Here is a 22,700-nt window from a genome sequence, read left to right as displayed (position 1 = left end):
CTTTGTGATTGACCAATACCTCTGCAGGGACCAGTGCTGGGAGCGTGCATATAATACAGCAGGCATCTTAGCTCAGCACGTCTTAGTTGCCTCCTTTTTCATAGACAAGGGATTCTTGACCCCTTTTCCCCTTTTTCTCTTTTCCCTTGGCTCAGTGTAACCCACAGGCTGCTGAATCCCCAGCCAATTATCAGAATATTTGGGGCCAGACACATAACTATCCTTCAGGGAGCCTTGGCCCGCTGAGCTGTGACTTTGCACACTTTGTTACTTTTCTAGAGCTTTGAGGACAGAGCTGAGACCTGCAAGGTGCTCTGGGAGCTGCCACCACCCTCTCCTGTGTGTGTGTGTGTGTGTGTGTGTGTGTGTGTGTGTGTGTGTGTGTAGGAGGGAGGGAAGATCTCAGAGACTGAATTACCAAAGACTTCAATCTATAAATAATTCGGGTCATGGAGTCCTACAAAAATAAACTTCAGCTTGAATCCTCTCTCACAGCACTAAATGCACAGCTGCAGATGTGCGCTCATTAACTCACCAGAGTCTGAACTCTGAGAGCAGCACCAGACACTCCACCCACCTCTCCAAAATTGGAACATGCATGTGTGGTACACATAAGAACACAAACACCACCTGTCAGATACACACAGAACACACATGATATACCAAACACACATACCACACATTAAACACAACATGACACATGGATATACAACACTACACAGACACGTGGAGTTGCATACACATCACATACAAAGTATGTGTAGGACATACCATACACACACACACACACACACACACACACACACACACACACCATATACACAGACACATCACACACCAAACACATATATGCCACACACATACATACATGACATAGAGACACAACACAGAGAAAGAAAGACACACACATATCAAATACACGTAGACCACAACAGTTACACCATACTACACACATACAAATATATGACACATATCATACAGAGATACAAATGTGTACCATGCTACATATCAACTATGTAATATACCGCCTGTGCATACTCACATATAGTTGCAGATATACCACACTACACACACACACAACACAACACAACATAACACACATGCGTGTACCATGTAAGCCCAGAGTTCTGAGCCAGAGCCAGCCAGTAATAACCTTAGAACAGAAGATGCTGTGAGTCTGTTCAAGTTGCTATGGCACCTCAATCACTTTGCATCTGAATTTTCTTCCTCTCCTAAGTGCTAAGGTCCTAGAAACCAGATTTTCAAAAGATCTGGGTTCAACCCCAGTGATGCTACCTTCATGTTTGTAGCACACTTCACGTTTTCCATAGAAGTAATTCCCACCCTGGATCTTTGCTTAGGTTTCATCTCCTCCACAAAGCCTCTCCTCAGGGCCTCCCTCAAGGCAGATGGGCCACTCCGTCCTGAGTACTGCCATCTTTGTAGAAACCACCTCTCTTGAGGCTAACCCTTGAGTTTGTGAAGATGACTTGGGCTTTCCTGTCCCCATCCTGAGCTCTCTGAAGAAATGCAATATCATTTATCAGTTTCCTCTGTTCCCTAGTGCAGCCTGGCTCATAGTAGACATGTAATAAATAAATGGAGGGTAGTACTGGAAATATTAGCTAATAACTCTTTTCATTTCCATGATATCCTTTTTGTGCTGAGAGAAGAGTAGCCACTCTCATCTGGCAGCTACAGAAACTATTATATGAACAAATAAAATGGCTTGCTGCAAGCCACACACCAGTTAATGCGGAAATTGGGATTAGACTCTGCCATCACCAGAATCTTAGGCCCCAGCAATGTCTGTCAAACCCATTTTCCTTCCTAGATGGCCAAGATGATCTCTAATCCTACTGCTGACCAATAGCTCTTGAAAGCTATCATGACCATTGTTTCTGCTACTAACAGACTGCCACAGACAGGCTCTGTGATAGAATTAACTGGAAAAGAGACTGATACACAAGAATTGAGGAACCATAGGTAAGCCAGTCAGCTGTGCATGCTGCTCTGAATGAGATGTTCAGGGAAAGGGGTTGCCATTCATTTCTATGCAGACACAGCTATGATTTAGAAGAAAGAAATAATAGCATTAAAGTCTTTTCTTCCCTGCCCCTTGCCCTCCAAGAACAGACACTGTATTTCCCTGAGCCCTACCCAACTCACTCTTGCCCCAAAGCCAGCTCTATTAAACTGAATTTTAGTCCCCAAGTAAATCCCTCCAATTAGATTCTGAGTTATTTTGTCCCTTAGAAAATAGGTAACAGAGCCGGGCAGTGGTGGCACACGCCTTTAATCCCAGCACTCGGGAGGCAGAGCCAGGCGGATCTCTGCGAGTTCGAGGCCAGCCTGGACTACCAAGTGAGTTCCAGGAAAGGCACAAAGCTACACAGAGAAACCCTGTCTCGAAGAAAAAAAAAAAAGAAAATAGGTAACAGTATACTATGATTGAGGAAGGCCTGAAAGATGAGAAGGTAGGGGACACTTGGATTCCAGGTCTTCCATCTACTCTGCTCAGCTATGCTGTCATCTTGACACTCATGTGAGAAGCCCCCTCCCACCGCAGCCTATGGTGGGGCTCCAGCTCTATGAATCGCCTTACCTGTGTGACCATGGGGGGGGGGGGGTCACACAACTCTTCTAGCCTCAGATGTATCATCTATAAAATGGGAATTAAACTAGGACTGACAACAGAGGAACCTGTAAGGATAAATTAGTTCATTCTTATTATGTTTTAAACAGTAACTAGCACATTTTAAGAGCTACACAAGTGGTAGCTATCAATAATCTATCAGGTCAACAGCTCCAATCTGACATTAACCAAGTATGTTGTCCTACCTTCAGGCAAGGTTATACCTAAACATGAAGCAAACTTAGTACCCTGTACTGAGAACCTGAAAAGGATAGCTTAGTCTCTTGGGGCTATTAGGTGTCTACATTTAGGTGTCCCTATGGCAAGGGTTCTTACTGAAGCACCCGTCAGTGTCCTTGCATGAATTTAGGTACATTGTGTCTCTTACTGTAGTAAACTGAGTCTTAAATTATATGCTTTCTGAACCTTGAGCAAGCAGCACAGCCTGGTAATGTCTACATGGCCATTGAGATTGAGCTCTCTCAGGAGAGATGTTGTACTACTAGAAAACATGAGCTGGTGGCATGGCATACCTTGCCATATTACCTCCCTCTTCCTTCCCACCTCAGCTTTTCCACTGACAGGATGTCAAGAACTTCTTATGTGGTCTACTCTGATTGAATTATAAAAATGGTCTATTTTAACCTATTAGTATCTTTTGGGTTATTTAAACCTGTCCCTGGGAATACAATACTAAAGAAAGCTGCCACTTTGTGGGACACCACAGAATAGACCAAATTTCTTGGCTTTAAAATCCCACTTTTGGAGCTAGAGAGATGGTTCAGCATTTAAGAGCACTGGCTGCCCTTGCGGAGGATAGAGGATCATTTCTCAATACCCCTATGACAGGTCATAACCACCTATAACTCCAGTCCCCAGGGATCTGACATCCTCTTCTAGCCTCTTTGGGCACTGTAAGAATAGGATACACAGACATACATGCAGGCAAAAAACCCATACACATAAAATATAAATAAATATTAAAATCCCACTTTTGTCCTGGTATACGCCAGCAGTTTCCTGCCATTAGCCATCTTGTGCCTGGTAGTGATGTAGGACAACTCTGTAGGTGAGAGCTCCCCTGCTTGCTAATGAGCAGTCTCTGTGTTAAATATATGCATCCCTGAACTGTCAAGGCCCAGAGTCTTGAACCTCAGAAGGTAGTTAAGAATGTGATTCTCTGTGTCAGACACTGAGTGGGCAGATTGCTTATTCTTATTGCTTGCAGAAAATTTTCACTGAGTCTCAGAGAGGTGACTCCCCTAAAAGTATTCTGTGCCTTATCAAAAGTCAGAAGGGAATTACCCAAGTCCCAGGTCCACACTCTGCCCACTTAATGTGCCACCTCCGGGGGAAAGGCATTTGCTGCCAGCTAACCTCCTACCTCCCCAGACCTTCCCCCTTTCCCCTCCTTCTGGTCTCTCTGGCCTTCTTTGAGTTTCTTGAAGGGTTACCTAAGCTTGTGGCTGATAACAGGGAGTAGATGGGTATTCAAGGAAGTGCTGATTTCTTGACCAATACTTTTCTTTCTAGGATTTGGACAGAATGAACTATAGCTTAGTTCAGGTGATTGCTCAGAATCTTCTGTTCTAGTTTGTTTTTTGCATTGGTATTTGAGAGTTACACAGACTTGATTCTGGTATCTCTGGTTCATTAAATGATTATGGTGGCAGAAAGGAAATTTTCAAAGCATCTCACTAGGTCTCCAGCACAGTGGGAAGGTAAGGGACTAGCCATCATGGAACATAACTGCATGTGTGATGCACCTTGTTGCCTTGCATAGTACTACCTGGTCCCTGGGACTACAGAGGTGGGGCCTGACATGTTGTATTTATTCTTCCTTCTTCTGAATTTATGTTCAGACATTGCTTTGGGGCTCATAGCCAATTCCAGATGAGTGGGCAAGGTGGCCGCTCAAGCTGACAAGGGCAAACAAGCTTCCTGAGGCAGGATATCCAAGGCCTGGCCTAAGGGGAGGGACTGCTTCTGCAGCTCTTGAGTGGAACTGGAGACAGTTCTCTTTGAGAGAAGAATTGGTATGAGGGTAGGGAAATTTCCTTTTGGATATGACACTTGGCTGACTCACACAAGAGCCAAAGTCAGAGTACTCTATGTCATGGAGACAAAATTGAGACAAGTCAACAGGAAGTCATATAATGATCATGTCTTTCCTCAGGCCCAACAACTTCTGTAACTTAAAGCTGCTATTTTTTTTTGTGACAGCTTTTAGAAATTTAAGCCTGTTGATCCAAATGAGAATTCTGATTTGAATAGTAAAGAGGCTCCTTTTAATTGTTGGGGGTGATACCATGTGGAAACTAGTGATTAGTTCTTCCTTCTGCCTAAATCTCCAGGTTAGGAAAAATGGATATCTCAGCCCTGTAACATCATGACTAGCTCAGTGTTTTCCTCAGTCGTATAAAATAAATGCCCATCCTCATCCCACCTCTGGAAGGAAGAGCTTTGGTAACAGTTGTCAAATTAACTGCCTTTAATGAAGAGAGACTACTAAAGTGATAGAAAAAGGGTGATGGTGGAGCGTAGGGGAAAGAAGAATCAACCCACAGAGGAAGGACTATGGATAGCAGTGGCTAAAAGAATACTCTTAGTTCCATTGAGCTAACTCCTGCAATTTCAAGCCAGAGCTCCTAGGTTACCTGCCAAAGCAGTGGGAGCATAGGATCCTAGGCTAGATCCTAACCCAGTTCCTGTCCTTGAGATCCAGGTAAAAGGCCTCAGGCCGTTGGCACCCAGCCTCAATAGGCTCATGGTCTATTCGCCCTCACCTCCAGCCCATCCCAACAGGTACATGCCATAACCAATCTTAGGCCCCTTCATTGTGCCACTCTCAGGAAGTGCAGAGGTGGAAATGGTAGTTGGCATCACACTCCTTCAACTCTGTAGTAAATACTGTAGCTGACCCTCCCCACCTAGCCAGGCAGAACTGAATTCTCCTCTGCTCACTATCTTTCTGTGTTACTTCGGTATCAGGCCCAAGGTGAACCCTTGAAAAAACTACATCATGGTGTCCCACCCTTAGAAACTCTCAGAGTATGAGGATTACTTGGGTAGAAAAAAGAAACAGTTAAAGAGAAGAGAATGGAAAGGTGTAGAAAACAAAGCAATTCTACCTATCTTGTAAATATCTTTGGATCTCACTAAAGAACCAGAATTATCTGTCAGCTGGTTCATAGTTCGTATCCTTTCAAAGGTGTTTCTCAAGCATTCCCCTGTATCTATCACAATCTGTGTCTGAGCCTCATGCAGGTCCTCAGAGGGATATAGGGAAAGTGGAAAACACATATCCACTTTCACAATGTTAATGACTCTACACATATTGGAAGCAATTAAAGAACAATTCAAATAGTAAGTCAATACATGTTAGCTAATACATATACAGTGAACAAATCAATTGATTATAATCTTAGGATACATGTCTAATAGAAAAAAAAAAGGGCACCAGCCAATGTAATTAATTATCAGAGGGCAGGGGCCTTCTCAGGTGAGGCAAGACTTGAGTCAGGAGGTATGTAGGTAGAATGGGACAGGGAAGCTGGAGTAGGAGAATGGGTAGGGGGTGAATGGCAAGCTGCTGATATGGGATGGAACTGTGGATGGAGCCCATGCACACCAAGGACTCCTTGCCAACAACTCCTTACATGAAATTCTTTCCTTGAGGACATATAGGGATCAGCCAGATTAGTCTTTCTCCACCTTCTGTGCAAACAGCCTCAGCATTACTGGGAATCTCCCACCAAAACAGAGGCTATGGTCTGGCTCAGCCATACACTTCCAAACCCCTCCAAGCAATTCTGAGTGTGGCAGGATAAGAGCAGTAGGTTATCTTGCTGCTTCTCAACCTTGGCTGTGCTTCTGCCTACGGAGCTTTTAAGCCAGGTGATACTGCCTGGACCATACTCTCAAAGATTCTGATTCATGGGTCCAGTTCTGAAATTCACATTTTTTTTTTAACTCACAAGATAAGCTCAAGTATGTAGCCTGGGCAGAGGAGTCTTAGGTAAATGATGACATTAAGGTCCTTTTTGTTTACTGTCCTGGGGTGGGGCAAAAGAAAAAAAAAGCATACTTCATCTCCCTATGTAACTTAAAAATACAGCCAACTGGCATCTAGGCACAGAAAGATTTACAAGGCCTGAAATCTTCAGTCTTCCAATGATGACAGCAAGGTTTTTGATGATCTGCATAATTGTCCCCCCATGTCAGCCTAATACAAGGGTATTGTATGTAGATACTGACTCTCAAATCTATGGTAAGTATACATATACACACTCACTTACATAGACACATCACAAATACTGTAAATGGATGTAAATGCACACAGGAACAACTGCATAGGGACAGTCAGACTCTTTCATGTGCATTCAAACACAAATCAACCACCATTAGGAATCCCAGACCAAAACTAGGCATGGTGATGCATGATGCATGCCTGTAATCCAAGAATTGGAAAAGCTGAAGGATCGTGAGTTAGAGCACAGACTGCGTTACATAGTGTAATCCTGGCTCCAAATAAGTGAGAGAAAGGAGAAAAAGGAGACAGGGAGGGGGAAGAAAGAAGGAGAGGGGGAAACAGGGTAGGAGGGAAATCTCAGGCCCTACACACTGAGAGTGATTGAGAATAGATTAAGAGTTTAACATAAGTAGCACTTCTTTCAGAGCAATGACCTGAAGGGGTAGCAAGTGTCTTTTGTAAACCACCCCTCCAAGTAGAAGCAGATGGTCACTGAGAAGGCTTAGTGTCAGTACTAAGGGGAATTTGTTTTTCTTGCAGATTCGAGCTGATGGTCCTCCCCATGGCGGGGTCCAGTATGAGATGGTCTCTGTGTTCAAAGATGGGAGCCCCATCCTCCGGGACATGGCCTTCTCTATCAATCAGCTCTACCTGTATGTCATGTCTGAGAGACAGGTAAGTGCTGATACACATTTCTCCTTTCCAAACTCTAGGAAACCTCTGATACCCTATCAGCTGTGGTCAGAAGTTATTCTGTCCTACGACAGAGACTCTGAGTTTACTGTGCAGGGTTTCTGAGAAAGGCAGAGCCCTGTGGCATTTGCAGAGAGGTAGAGGGAGGTTGCAAGGCCAGCCTCTTCCCGGAGGCTTTTCTCTAGGCCACAGCCCCTGTCTGGGTGAGTGATAAAAAGCCCTGCAAAAAAAAGCTAGACTGAGCCCCATAGCATGGTGTGATTAGGAGGTAGATTTACTGCTCCTGGGCCCACAGAGTTGGCTACTCATGGGAGCCAAAGAGGTGTAAATAATCTAGGCCTTCAGGCTGAGCTGGCTCCTGGAAGACAGGACTGAGATGGGGCCCTAGAAGGAAATCAAATCTTGTCCTGAGTCTGAGATTGGATGCAGGATGGAGCTGGTCAGTTCTGGAAAGCTGAAACTACCTACAAAGGTTGGAAACCCCACAAGAGAAGCCTCAATCCTTTGCAAAGTAGCAACTGAGCAAGCCTATCTTCCTAGACCTAGGGAAGAATTACTCTTCAGCTCATATTTTTTCTCCATGTGTATGAAGAGGAAACTATGGGAAGAAAAGGAAGCAGGGATGATGGGGTTTACCAGACCCTCAGAGGAAGGAAACTAAGTGAAGTGCTTAGCCATGGCTGGCCGTTTTATCCTCTTGATCAGGAGATAACCATGGATCAGCAGCAGCCATGGTATTATCCTTTTCCTGAGGAGGACAAAAAAGAAAGAGGTTGTCTCAGAGCTAAGGCTATGCTGACTGACTAGGAAGACAACCAAGCTGGAGGACCCATCCCTTCAATAGGTATCTCCTATGTCTTTCTTGAATGTTCCTCAAAGACTCCAATGTCCTTGGTCAGCTTCACCCTTCCCAGAGTTCTGTGTGTTCTCTTTTCAGAGATAAAGAATCTGGATCAAGGGATGACAGATGAGGGGCTGAGCAGGAATGAAGAAAAGGGGATGGGTGCATGGTGGCATTAAGGAAAGCAGTGATGCAGCTCTAACTTGAAAATTACTTCTTGAGAATAGGTGACACAAATCATATGCTAATTGCATGCAAGTTACATCCAGATCCTCTTGAATCCACCTGTCTTTTCTACCTTTATTCGTTTTGCCCCTGCAATTGAGGCATAAACAGACCCAGTTGAGAACTTACTAGAACTGAGGGAAGTTTTGCCAACCCAGAGTGGGTAAGGCAGTCCTAGAAATAAACCTTGGCCTATTAGCCCAATAAAATAGCCAATGGGTCTTGGAAAAGGGTTACTGGACAGATAATTATTGGGAACAAAGTACTGGGAAAATATCAGAACAAATGAGGCTTGGTTGCTACCCTTAAATTGATTATAATCTAATGAGGGAGACATGTCCCCAGAGATCTGTACCATCAGATACATTTCTATGGGTGCTCTGCATTTTTCTCCTATTCTCTTTTTTTTTTTAAGGTAGAAACTTCTTTGTATTTATTGGATGGAGGTGTATGTGTATATGCATGTGTTATGTGTGTGTGGAGGCTAGAGACCAATCTCGTGTCAATCCTCAGGCACCATCCACTTTGTTTCTTAAGACAGTGTCCTTCACTAGCCTAGAACTCAACAAATAACTAGGCTGATATGTTTGTAAGCCCTAGGGTTTATTTTCACTATGTTCCCTACTACTAGAATTATATATGTTTCTTTTGTTTACATGGGTCTGGAGGTCCAACTCAGATCCTCATGTTCATATAGCAAGCTCTTACTGATTGAGCCATTCTCCCAACCCCCAAAGAGTTATTTTTAATTAAGAAAGTAGATGTTTCCCATTCAAATCCAAGCACTACATTTTAAGAACAATCACAACTCATCAAATCTTCCTGTCCAAAATATAACACCCTGTAGCCATATGTCCAACACCCAGATGCTTCTGCAGAACTACCTACAGACAGCAGGATGGAGGGACAGAGAGGAAGAGCCAGGTGAAAGGGTGGCCACATTGGATGAAGAGACCTTGCTTTGGTAGTATTTTCAGACACCCTGTATGCCTAAGGATCAAACAGATCCGGGCAAGAACTTACACTTGGGTTCCCTGAGCCTATTGACACATGAAAACCAAGGTACAAATAGCAATGACCAATGAGAGTTTACAGTGAGTGGGAAAGTGCCAGGGCAAAAACAAAACAAAACAAAACAAAACAAAACAAAACAAAACAAAACAAAAGGTAGCATATCTTTCTCAAATGGGATGCTTTTTGAAAATCATGTGATAAAATGCAGGCAGAAAGGGATGTAGTTCAGCGGCAGAGAGCTTGCCTGATGTGCTCAAGTCCTGGGCCCTATTCCTAGCGCTGCACAGGTGGCTGAGAAGAGAGGCTGGGTCAGAAATGAGGCTGCTGGGGTAGGCTTCAAGTACATAATGGGCCCTTGGTCCGTATCTGAAAGCATCAGTCCTAGCCACATCAAGTGTTCAAGTATCTCGTTTATAAATATTTCTTCCTTCCTCCTGTCTTTTGTGTCAGATGCCCTGTTCTTGTTATAGTCAGAACCAGACAGATTGAGTAGCAGCCAGCCATGGGGAGCTGAAACTGGAAGCCTTTGGGTTTAATGCCATGGGGCTGAATCTGGTCAAGTGAGATATTAGTAGGAGCTCCCCATACCAAGTGGAGTGGGGCAGTCAGGAGGCTGAGAGGGATTTGTGGTGGAGCTCAGAAGCCTGTCACCTGGGGAGCTGTAAATCATGCAGAAGAAGCAGCCAGGTGACTTCAGCAGGGGTAATCCAGGGCTGAGGGCCAGGAGCAGCTCATGAGGCCCATCTGTCTGAGGCCATGGAGCAGAGTATTGACACTCAGCATGGCCTCGTAAAGGACACAGTTTAATGTGTGCTAGGAGGACAATCAGTAAGAACAAAGTCAGGCAGCCTGTTTTCTCTCCTAGTGTTTGTCATTACTATTCACATTATCCCACAACCTTAGCTTATGCCTTTGTTAATGAAAGGATGTGAATCAAATAATGAAGTATCTCTGAAGCCCCAAGTCCTGGGTCCCATCTCACAATTTTATAGCTGAGTTGCCTTGTACAAGTCACTTAATCTCAGTGTATCTCATGCAGAAAAGTGTGAGATCAGTTGAGAAAACAAATGAAGACTCTCTTCTTATTCAACATCTCTTCTTATTCAACGTACCCATATGTGACTCCATATGGCACCTCCAGCCCTCACTCTCTATAATCCCATTACTGGGTACGTAGAGGTGTGGTTATTAGGATGAAGAAAATGGCGTGTGAGAGATAGCTGGCCTGGCCTGAGCCAAGAAGCCCAGGTTCTGGAGCCTAGTCCTGACTCTGTCAACAGTTTCCTAGGGGGCTGGTCTATTAACTCCTCAGGGACTTGGAAAGGTAAACTTCCAAGATAGGGGTCAGTCTAATTCTGACATCTCTCAGATCTTAGCAAGACTTAGCCAAGTCTTGGCTTGGGACTTTTAAAAATAAAGTTGGAAATAAATGTATTTTTATTATTGTTGAATCAACAGAATATAATGTCTTCCTTGATACTTTAATCTGTGTTTTTCTTATAGTTTTCAATATTATTCTTTTCCTATATGTCTTGGATAGTTCTTGTGCTGTGAAGTCTTTAGGAACAATCCTGGGGTTCTGGTAATTTTTCTTTGGTGTTTTTTGCTCAGTTTATAATGTGTCTACACATGAATAAAAAAATACCTTTTCACCAATTATTGGTGAATTTTGGCTGATTGTTTCTTTTTTCATTTAACTCTGTATGATTTCTATGGTCATTTTAGGAAGACAGAACTGATATTCTAATACAGTGGTTCTCACAACCTGTGGGTTGTGACCCCTTTCACAACCCTTTCACAGGGGTCACCTAAGACCATCAGAAAAACACAGATATTTATATTACGATTCATAAAAGTATAAAATTACAGTTATGAAGTAGCAATGAAAATAATTTTATGGTTGGGGGTCACCACAACATGAGGAACTGTATTAAAGGATCTCAGCACTAGGAAGGTTGAGAACCACTGTCCTAATAAATGAAATGACCATAATTAGGTTATTGTCATGAAGTGTCTCTTCTGCTACTTAAAGTGTTTATTGAAGCATACATTAATAATTTTCTAAATTATTTTTTCAGATAACTTCATTATAATTTGAATTTTATTTTCTCAGTTTTGGAACACATCTCATACATAGATCAATTTTCATGTTCTTCTGCAAATAATGTACTCAGTAGCAACATAGATATGCTTGACATTAGATTACAAGATCTTTCTGAAGGAAAGATGGATGCAGCCAAGTGCTCCTAAGAGTATCTTCCCACCAGGCGGCGGTGCTGGTGCACGCCTTTAATCCCAGCACTCGGGAGGCAGAGGATCTCTGTGAGTTTGAGGCCAGCCTGGTCTACAGAGTGAGATCCAGGACAGGCACCAAAACTACACAGAGAAACCCTGTCTCGGGGGGAGGGGAGGAGTATCTTCCCTTATCCATGATCACTACACTGAATAGGAATTTGGTAATCAGAGAGTATGTTCATGGGCCAAGAAAGTATATGTTTCCTGTTACTGTAACAAAATATCTAAGACTAGGTAACTTATAAAGTGAAGATGTCTGTGGGCCAAAGTCAAAACAGCATGGTCTAATTCCTTGTAGGGGCCACTTACCTGTGCCACAGCATCTTAGGAATTATCAATGATATGAACATGCTTGAGAAGGGGAGATCACATGATAAGACCAGAAGCCAGAGAGCTGGGGAAGGAGCTAGGGCTGCTCTTTAACAGCACTTTTGTAAGAACCAGTATCTTCCCAAGGACAGCACCTTCAATGATTTAATTACATACCACTATCTGTCCCCTTAAAGCCCGTACAGTACTTTATAGCTTGTCAGGCTTGTGGAGCACACTCAAGACATATCCAAATTTCACAGGACATGATGGAAAGGATCCTTTCTATAATTTCACTTTGTAATACACTATGGGCAGTGTAATCTTTTTTTATTAAAAAATTTTTTTATTCATTTTACGTACCGACCACAAATCCCCCTCTCATTCCTCCTCTCGCTTCCCCTCCACCTAGCTCCCCCCCACCCCCCCATCCACTCCTCCAAAAGGGTAAGTTCTCCCTTAGGGGAGTCAGCAAAGCCTGGTACCAACAACTGTGGAACCTGCATGGGACTGGACTAGACCCTCTGCATACGGGCAATGTAATCTTATGTCTTCCCTCTATCTCCCTGTTTTCCCACCCTTTCCCAAAGATGTGGTACCTGTAATATCCTTGGGACAATGTGAGAGTAGAATCAGTTTTCCAATTCTACCTTGAGAGGTTTCCATCTCTGTGCAAAGCTAGAACCATCCAATCTAGCACTCAGATATTTCTCTCTCCTCCTCCTTCTCCTCCTCCTTCTCCTCCTCCTCCTCCTCCTCCTCCTCTTCTTCTTCTTCTCTCTCTCTCTCTCTCTCTCTCTCTCTCTCTCTCTCTCTCTCTCTCTCGTGTGTGTGTCAATTAACTAAATGTAATTAAGACATAGTGCTAGTAAGAAGTGTTGAGTCATTAGTGCCACTGCCTAACAAGTCAATGTTAATGTACTCTTAATGGATCTATGGCTTAGCCAGTCCCAGGGGAAAACTTGGAAACAAAATTCTAGTCCTGCTGTTAATTGCCCAGGTGTTCCATCAAGAGAAGGCTAGCTCTTCCCTAGAAAGCTACTCCAACTTCAGCAGTAAGTCAGCAGATGTCATGAACAGGAATATCACTTGCTCCCAGACCCTCAGCATCTAATGGAAGTCAGTCAGCGAGGCTGGGAACGTTAGGCTGGGAGCCAAGTAAAACAGCAAGTAAGACGATGAAAAGAAGAGGCACAGCCTGCTTCCAGCCCAGCTTGTCAGGCTGGCCACTCCCAGAAAGGGAATACCACTCTGTCCTCAGGGTAGATGGGAAAAGAGTGTAGGAATGGAAGCAATTATTCTATTTTATACTTTAATTAGATTGAATTAGCAGAGGGAATAGAGGCATAAAATGATCCAGTGAAGGGTGAAATGGAAAAGGAGAGTCACCGTGCAGAATGGCTCCATGCAGGCTGGAGAGAGCCTTGGGAAGAGCAGAGGGCTGGAGATGGGTGACATGTTTGGAGAGGGCTGGGGGCCTGGGATTCTACTCTTCGTTTGGAGGCCTAGAGAGGACAAATCCCATGGAGTTTAAGATTTGGTGTATATGAATGACACCACCATTGCACAGCCACTTATGTAACTTCAGAAAATTATGTAATTTTCCTCTAAGCCTCAGTTGTTTTACCTGTGTAATAGGTCTAATAAAGCAGTATTCTGAGGATAACAGATGTAAAGTGCCTTGTGTGTCTCCAACATGCAGTCTGGGCTTTCATCGTCAATGGTATTTTTAATAAAACTTCCTGGTACTTCAGAGAGGACCAGAAGTTTTCGTTATAAACTATGGCTGGGGAAAGCCCTGCTCCCAAGAATGGCTTGCAACCTGTCATCCCAGTGGACCGCCAGAAGACTCTGGCCTGGCCAAACTGGGCTGCATTTTCATAACCTGTTATTTATTTTTAAAAGCCAGCAATGTGCCCAGTAGACTAAATAGTCCCTCTCTCAGAACACCGAGAGGCAGCCTATATGTGAGGTCAAGAGGCCAGAATATAAGCATCTGTGGAGAAGAGGGAGAGGTTTCCAGCTAGATTATCCCCATGCCATAGGCCACATGTCTGAACATCTGGTTTTGAAGGGACCCTCCAGGGGCCTCTCCAAGTATGTAACCAAGCCCCAAGCTCAGTGACAAAGACAGAATAAACCTCTTCTGCCTGTGAACACTCAGACCCAGTCCAAGTGGCCTTTATATATACCAGTGGTTATTGGCACACTGTTCTGTTTACTATATTACAAACCACCTCAAACTTTATGGAGATAACACAGACATCTTTTCACAGCCTTAGGGGAAATGACATAAACAGCTAGAGTAACTAGAATGATGGTAGGATGTCTGGAGAGATGGCTCAGCGAAAAGTATGTACTGCTCTTGCATAGGACCTGAGTTCAGTTTCCAGCACTCCTGATGGTCAGCTGACAACCACCTGTAACTTCAGCTCCAGGGAATCCGATATCATCTCTGGCCTCCATGGGCACTGTACTCAAATGCATACACCCCTTCCACCACCACACGCATAAATGAAACTTAAAAATAAACAAGGGGCTAAGACTGGACTTTTGACTGGACTGGCATCAACCCATGTGCTTTGGGCATCCTTAAAACATGGCAATCCCAATACAGTTTCTGACACAGTCTCTAACATGTTTGACATGTTAGCTGTTGACTCTGAGAATGAGAAACCCCCACAAATAAGACAGAAATTGGATTAGCTTTGGAAGTCTCCTCATCTCTTTTACTTGCCTCCACTCTAGTGACCATCACCCCAGAGATTTGTGTGTGTCCATAGATACAATTTAAGAAACAAGACTAGGGAGTGATCAACTGCATGATTCCCTGTCTGCAAGGGCCATGGGCCACAGAACACCAGAGCTGACCAAGACTTCAGAGATGGCCTATTCTGATCCCAGATGAGAAAAACTCTATGGGTACTTTTAGTATTGCAAGCATCCAGCACTTAGATCCAGGGTCAGCACAGTGTGTGAGGACACACCAATGGTTTTCCATCAAGCTGCTTATTGGCTGAGGTTATGTGAGTCCCCAAAAAGGGCTACACTGATGTTTTTAGCCCTAAAAGTGCCTCTGGGAAATGGACTCTGTCAGGAGCAGGTCACAGTAGAGGGACATTCCTGGTCAAAACATGGACCTTCCTGTGACAACATTGTCCCAGCTCTCAGGCATAGCTCTTGCCCATGACATGGAGAAGTATTCCTCACTCTGCATACTTGCAGGATATTAACAGGTTCACCACCCTGTCTTAAGAAGTTTGCAAGTAGTAGGGCAATGAGGACTTCACCCTGGGGTTATCAGGCACAGACTACGAAGCACCCCCTTCCAGTGGGGGCAGAGAACTAACTCTTCTGTCTCAATCTCTGCCCCCCCAGTCCTCCCCCAACACACATACTCTTTTCCCTGTGTGGGTGTGGAAAGAACCTGGAGGTCAGAGCAGTTTCCTACCTGATGAGATAGCAGTACTCAGTTAGCTTCACTAGAGAACCAATTTTGTTTTCACTGGTTTGGAGGAGTCCCTTTGAATAATTACAAAGCTGGTTCTAGGACCAAAAATAACCATTTTCAAAAGAGCTATGTTCACGCTTGAGATAGTAAGCCTGCTACCTGTAGCCAAAGCAGCTGAATTTCTAAGCCCCCTAAGTTACCCAAGTACCTTGTAAGGGAAACAAAAACTGAAGAACTGCACTTGCAGATTCGTTGTCCCCTGCATTCTGACACCTCAGACTGTTAATTTTGGTTGTGGTTATTTGTTTAGTCCAGGAGAGAAGACTTCCCCAGTGTAGACAGAGTATGCCTAAATGTGGTTTTACAAGGCAAATGGTGTCTATCATAGGCATCCCCCTTTTTCTGGCCTGAGAGTCTTGGCTCAGCTACAGGGGGAACATGAAAATAGGGTTGGGGGTTGCCAGAGAGTTGAGCCTGAGGGACTTGATGATTACGGAGTTTGAGGATTAGGAAAGTGAGGATAAGAGAGTTTCTGCTGCACTTTTGAGTTAGAATGTGTCACTTTCAATCCAAGCCTTTGGTGCACACATGTTTCTGTTTAAGGATATGGAACCCCATGTGGCCTGGGAGTTGAGTCTCACTCAGATCAGTGTCTTTCCCAAAGAAAGGGTAGAATCCTGCTTCCAGGAGCACAGTACAAGGAGCCAGCCGTCGCCTCCTCCCCCCGGGTTTTGATTTCCCTCATCACCAGCATCAAGGAGCCCAGAAGCTGACCCTGATCATTGTTGGCTATTAATATTCTCTTGGAGCATTTTTTAAAAATAAATGTTTTCACCTGAGGGAGAAGAACTGCTAACCTACCCTATTAATCAGACACTTGGATTGCTGTATTTTAGAGAGAGGATTCCAGCCTCTTATTTTAAAGTCCTTTGGTTTGGAAAGAAGTGATTAAACACAATGCTCAGGCTGGACAGACTGGTGCCAAAAACCCGCATTGCTCTAAATGGGCAGGGGCCTGGGGACCGTCTTCTGAGCTTTGGCAGGGCCTTTGATTTCTCTTTCTAGTAACTGCTGATGGCTGACACCCTGACTGCCCGTAGTGATCCTCCAAGGACAGGAGGATGGAAAATTACTGGATCTTAATTCCAGATGCCCAGAGAAAGGACTCACTTGTCCTGGCTATAATCTGAATCATAAGGAAAACCAGGGGTAATGCTGGTTAACCTGGCTCAACCCAGCATTCCTTTACTAACTTGACCATGGCTTCATTCAGCATATGCAAAAGGAAGCACTGGTTGTGTGTACAAAGTTTTAATTTAAAAAATTTAAAACAACCTAGGCCCCAGAGAGTCACTGAAGATGTTCCCAAGAGTCAAATTAAACTGGGAGAGATTTGCATATCATTTGCATATACAGCCTCTTTCATTCAGTAGACCATTAAGTGTCTACCATGTATAATGCATAGCTTTGTCCACTGGTAAGTCATTTGCATATGCAGATTTGGATAAGGCTGTCTTTCTAAGGAATGGTCCAGCAAATATCTTATAAATAGGCCTGCCCTGGAGATAGTCTCCTTATGATTTCTTCCTGTTCTTTTCACTATAACAACAGTGCTATTAAGTGTCGGTTTTGTGTAGAGATAAAAAACAGGATACCTACCCTAGGGAGGGTCATCAAATTCTACAGTAAGGAGTGGAATGAATGTAGGTTACAGAGAGAATGTGGGCAGGGTGCTCAGTGACTGAAGCAACTTGAACCCTTTAGGAAGTGCTCTCACTAATTCCTTCAGGTTTAGAGTCTCCAGAAGAGATCTCTTTGTCTTGACACACAGATCCAGAACTAGTGAGCCTTAGAAATTATCTAGAGAAGGGCAGCCCTTTGTTTCACAGAAAAGGGGGCCTAGATCTCAGAAGTGACTTTGAAAACAAAGAATATACCTTTAAAGAAGCTGACAGTCACCTGCTATGAGCAGTTATCAAGAACTTGGTTAAGTCCAGCTTCACCACTAACTGCACTGAGGCCTTGAGCAAGCTGTTTCACCTCTCTGCTTCAGTGACCTCATCTGTAAATGGGCATACTTGTGGACTCTGCTTGAGTGTTCAATGAATTAATTCAATGAATTAATGCCGTAAAAGCACTCAGAGAAGCACCTGGCGTGGCATGCCTGCTTAATACATGTTAGCATTGTAATTATGCTTTTATGGTTATGTCCCATGCCTATCACCAGGCCAAGTTCTGCAGAGCAAGACTCAACTTACAACCACACCTATAGAATAAACTCTACTGGCTGCCTGGCCTCTCAGCTCTGCTTTACTTAAGATGTGTTGAAATCTAACATTTATGCCAATGTTTTTCTTCTTTTAGTTTACAAACATGACCTCAGCTAATGAGTATTATTTTCCCAGACTTTTCTATAGATAACAAAACTGAAATTAAGTCTGGTTTGCTAATTTGCCCAGAGCAGCAAAGCTGGCAAACAGCAGCACTGGGCCTCTGCACCGGGCCTCCTCAGTGGAAGCTCCTTCACTGTGCTGAATACAGTGCCCCCTGCTGTGCCTGCTCCCATCCTGCAATTTCTTCATCAAGTGCCCCAGGCTCTAGGAAAGGCAGGCCCCTCCTAACCTGGCACTCTCAAGGAGGTGGGAGTCTGTTTAAAAACCCAATTAAAGAATGCCAATACTGTTCCAGAGCCCAGACTCATTCAAGGGGCAGCAGAAGAAATACCCCTGGACAGAAAAGAAAGCATCCTGTCCAAGGAGGTTGGTGCACTGCCCTATGTAGTGTATAGCAGACTAGTGTCCTTCCAAGAATACTCTCTCCTCCTTAGGGCAAACTGAAAGACAATCACCAATGTCAGACCAATAAGGAATGTAAGCCCCCTGGATGTTTAATGATGTAAACAAGGTGTTTGTAGGGTTCTTAAGGGTAGAGCTATGAGTGAGGTGCAAGTCTGGGCAACAGTAAAGCCTTTTGGACTTACTGCCCTTCCCATCCCCACCAACGCCATTCAGAGACCCCAATGTGATCTCATGACTCCCTGTGTATCCTTCCAACCCTGTCCTCAACCTGGCTTATTCAACAAAGGAAACCCTTGCAAGGAAGGCAGGTGCAGAATACAAGAAACAGTGCAGCTAAGCCTTGCTCAGCTCCTAAGGTACCACCCAGGAGTGGAACAGATATGCCAGGATTCACTCAGCTGCTGGTCCCAGCTAGAGTCCTATGGCTCAGGAAGGCCTTACCAAGACACATGGTGGAGAAGGGGTGGGATGACAGCTCAGAACTCAGCCTTCTCCTGCTCAGCCCTTCCTGACACTGACACTAGTGCTCTCAATATTTAGTTTTGGTAACTGAATGTATTTGATTTAGACCATAACATTTAATGCCACTTTGGATTTCCAATTAGGCTTCAGTTAGATACCAACAGTCTGATTTGTTTTGATCAAATAAGAGAGGGCAACATCAGAGAACCTGTCACAAAAAAACTTACTTCTATCTGCCAATGGCTGGAACAGTGATGTGAAGATAGTTTCAGGGGTGTTGAGAGAAGCACATGCATCAGCCAAAGAGAGAGGAAGGAGAAGAGGAAGAAGTAGAGTCTGCAGTCCTGGGCCTCCTCCAGAGTAGGTGTGCAAGCTGTACATAAGAGGACTCTGTATAGAAACCAGGGACAGGAACAGCATAATCTATCCACACAAGCTTCTCACTCAAAGTAATGTAGGCTCAGAGACACTCCTGGAACTTTGATCCAGGCCCTATGAGTGGTGCCCTTAGGAGGTAGAAGCTGATCTCTTGTGAGTTCTTCAAGACCTCACCCCTCATCTAGAAGTAGCTAGCTGCACAAGTTCACATAAAAATTGGAGCTTGTCTTCACAAATACCTGTGAGTCTAGCATATTGCTTACACACAATGAGTCTCTCAAGGGCTGTCCAAGAGAGAATGTTTAGGGTCAAACTCAGGTCTGTAAAGGAATTCAAGGAAATGTAGGTAGAGAAATGGGAGAAGATGATGCATCTGCCTTGTGAATCATCTAGGTGGCTGAGTCAAGGATAATTACAGCCTTAGTTTTCCCATTGTGAAATGAATTCTTTCAAAGGACACACTGATTGGAAGCTGACCTGAGTGTGAGCATGTCCATACTGGTGGGTACTAATGTAAGGGCAAGTGACTGTCCCTGCATGAATGAGGAGCAGTATCTGTCCTAAGGAGGCTTTTTTTCCTATGCTATTACAGGGGAGTAGTGTGGATTCGCATTTCTCTTTCAAAGCTTGGCTTCCACTGTTTCAGACCCAAACTTGACTCTATTTTTCTAGCCAGCCCTTTGTTCTTTCTCTGAGCCCAGTTTAGGAACCTGGGGTCTCTATTTGGTGTTCTGTGGTTCAATTCCCTGAGCATCTGCCACTCTGCATTAGGTAACCTTCCTTGCCCATACCTGCCAGTTGTCCCCACTTCCTGTTCCTCTCTGCAAACCAGTTGGGGTTTGAAATCACCACCAGATGGGAGAACACCAGTTGTCATCAGCTGGTGGCAGCTTAGGAAACAGCCCAGGTTCAGCCTTGGCCCTTACTGTATGATAAGGGTGGCTTCTAGTCATGCCAGTTTATAGGATGAAGATAAAGATGTTTCCCCTTTGCCTGTAGTTCCTTCTTTCAGTGATATTGATGGTTAGTGGGACCTTGTCTGGCTGGACTGCTTCTGTTTCCCCAGGAGACGACAATGTTCACTAATTATTAGGTGCTTGATGTAGGCTGGAAGCCAAAGAAACAGAGAAAGAAAGCTGTTATGCAAGAAGGCTTCCTATGGTAGCAGGAAGGTCCTTGTAGGCAGGTCATCCTGTATCCAGATCTGGGCTCTGCAATTCTGCTTTTCCCTAAGGCCTGGCTTAGCCTCTATGCATCAGTTTTCTCTTCTGTAAAGTGGGGACAGTGATAATGGTCACCATTTTGGTTGCTGGAGAAATGAAATGGCTGATCCATATAGGATTTTTGAGACAGCATAAGCTGAGCCTATAGAATGGATGCAACTCAGGCCTACCTGTTTCCTTGGTTCACTCCTGAGCTGATCCTCCTCTGCCGCTAAGCCCTCAACTAACAAGTTACTCGTTTTTTATCCTGAAGTCATCTGCCAGTTGCAACTATTTCTAGCCTATGTCTTAGGAGACAAGACTAAGGAAGGAAAACAAATAACCATAGAAGCTCATTTGCTAGTTGTCAGAGCCTGCCATCAGCAGAGCTCTCCTGCTCCATCTCCTGGGGTGCCAAGAAAAATCAGCCTGACCTTTGTTTTACTGTTCAATATAAGTCTCTTCCTCTGGGTCTCTCTGCCAGTGCCCAGCCCACCCTCAGCAGCCTGGTTCTGTCTTCCTGAATCCTGTTCCTTACCAGGCTGCAGAGTGGGTGAGCTGTTCTATGTCCTCTGAGCATCACTGCTATCGTGACCAGACTCCTAAAGCCCATGGGTGCAGAACAGGTGAACCAGAGCCATTGATTCTGTCCCACAGCCCATTTTACCCAGGATGCAAAGTGAGGCAAAGGCTAGCAAGCCATGTGCTCCAGCATTACTCAAGAACTCAACAGCCTTTTTCATCTTCCTCCCAGCCTGCATCCTGGAATTTCTCTATTAAGCTTCACAAGGAATCCCTCCCTTTCATTCATGTGCCTTCTGCATCTACTCTCACATCAGTTTTACACCGAGTTGACCTGCTGTGGCTATTTCTGCTTCTCTGTCTCTTTTCTTCTTGAGCCAGCCTTACTTCTCTGAGCCACTTGGACTGATGTGTGCAGCCAAGGAGCAGACAGTAGAGGGTGGTGACAGTCATTGGTGTCAAGGACATGAAGTAACAGATGTACTGACAAGAAAACATGACATAGAGGTCCTCAGGAGTCCAGGGATGAGCCAGATAGACCTGGCTGCAGGAATGTGTGTGTGTGTGTGTGTGTGTGTGTGTGTGTGTGTGTGTGTGTGTATACAGTGTGTGTATGTATATATGTGTATACCATGTGTGTACAGTATGTGTATACATGTGTGTATACAGTGTGTGTGTGTGTGTGTGTGTGTGTGTGTATGTGTGTGTGAGTGTATGTGTCTGTCTGTCTGTATCTGTGTCTGTGTCTGTGTGTGTATGTGTATGTGTGTTTTACAGCAGTCCCAAATCAGCTTCAAGAACATTTTCCAAGAAACTGTTACTCTTCAGGCCATCTACCTTGGTCTTCTCTTGGCCTCTACTACCTGTATTGGCAAGACTTTGATCTTCCCATCTGAGGAAGAGAGTTTTAAAACCCTTGTGCAAGTCAGCTTCAGGTTTTTTAAGCTCTCTTCTTGGACCTGACTGTTAGTATCAGTTTTCTGCAGGGAATGATTTAACCTTCATTTATTCATTAATACTCCTCCCTTAACTTCATTAGGGAAGATTTATAAAGGTGCTGAATTAGAAAGGTCACCTGTCCCTGGGCCCAGGACATGATGTGCCTGTAGCTCTTATGAGCTTCATTCTCAAGATTCATTCCTGAAATAGGGAGATGAGGAGGACAGCAGCAGGACAAGTCAGCCTTGTTAGGTATATGTGAGACCTGTCTCTGCCACCCCCAGGTTGCCCAGTCTCATAGGTCCAAGTAATTGAGAACTGGTTCCACTGAGGACTAACAGAGTGGTATAAAGAGAATCCTGGAAACAGTGCCTAGCATACAGCAAATGGGAGAAATGTTAGCTCTGATGAAATGTCTCCCACTATTATAGACAAGCCTTGGTAGAATCTCCTAATCAAAATGTTACTATCTTCAAGGAGCTGTATGCAGAAGTTTTTCTAACATCCTCAAAGGACACAAAACCTACACATCCCATATCTGATGCCATGTCTAGAACCACAGGAGACACCTAAGATCACAAAAGACCCAGGAAAAAAATCAACCCTCATGCTTGGTGAGGTGAAAGTTGCTTCCCAAGACCTAGGAGATTCTTTAGGGCATCAAGCTGAACTACCTCCTACTCT

General features: G+C 44.3%; 1 protein-coding gene across 2 annotated transcripts in view; it reads left to right on the top strand.

Moving 5' to 3' along the window:
• The window catches only part of Plxna2 (plexin A2), a 201,349-nt gene that overhangs the window by 89,068 nt on the left and 89,581 nt on the right, over window positions 1–22,700 (top strand). For both annotated transcript variants that reach the window (XM_059281134.1, XM_059281135.1), the window contains exon 4: window positions 7,428–7,562. In XM_059281134.1, coding sequence (XP_059137117.1) covers window positions 7,428–7,562 — 135 coding nt within the window. The remainder of the gene's footprint in view (window positions 1–7,427; window positions 7,563–22,700) is intronic.

The sequence above is a fragment of the Peromyscus eremicus genome, chromosome 15 (assembly GCF_949786415.1).
Source record: "Peromyscus eremicus chromosome 15, PerEre_H2_v1, whole genome shotgun sequence".
NCBI lineage: Eukaryota > Metazoa > Chordata > Mammalia > Rodentia > Cricetidae > Peromyscus > Peromyscus eremicus.
This window is presented reverse-complemented; position numbering and strand designations above follow the sequence as displayed.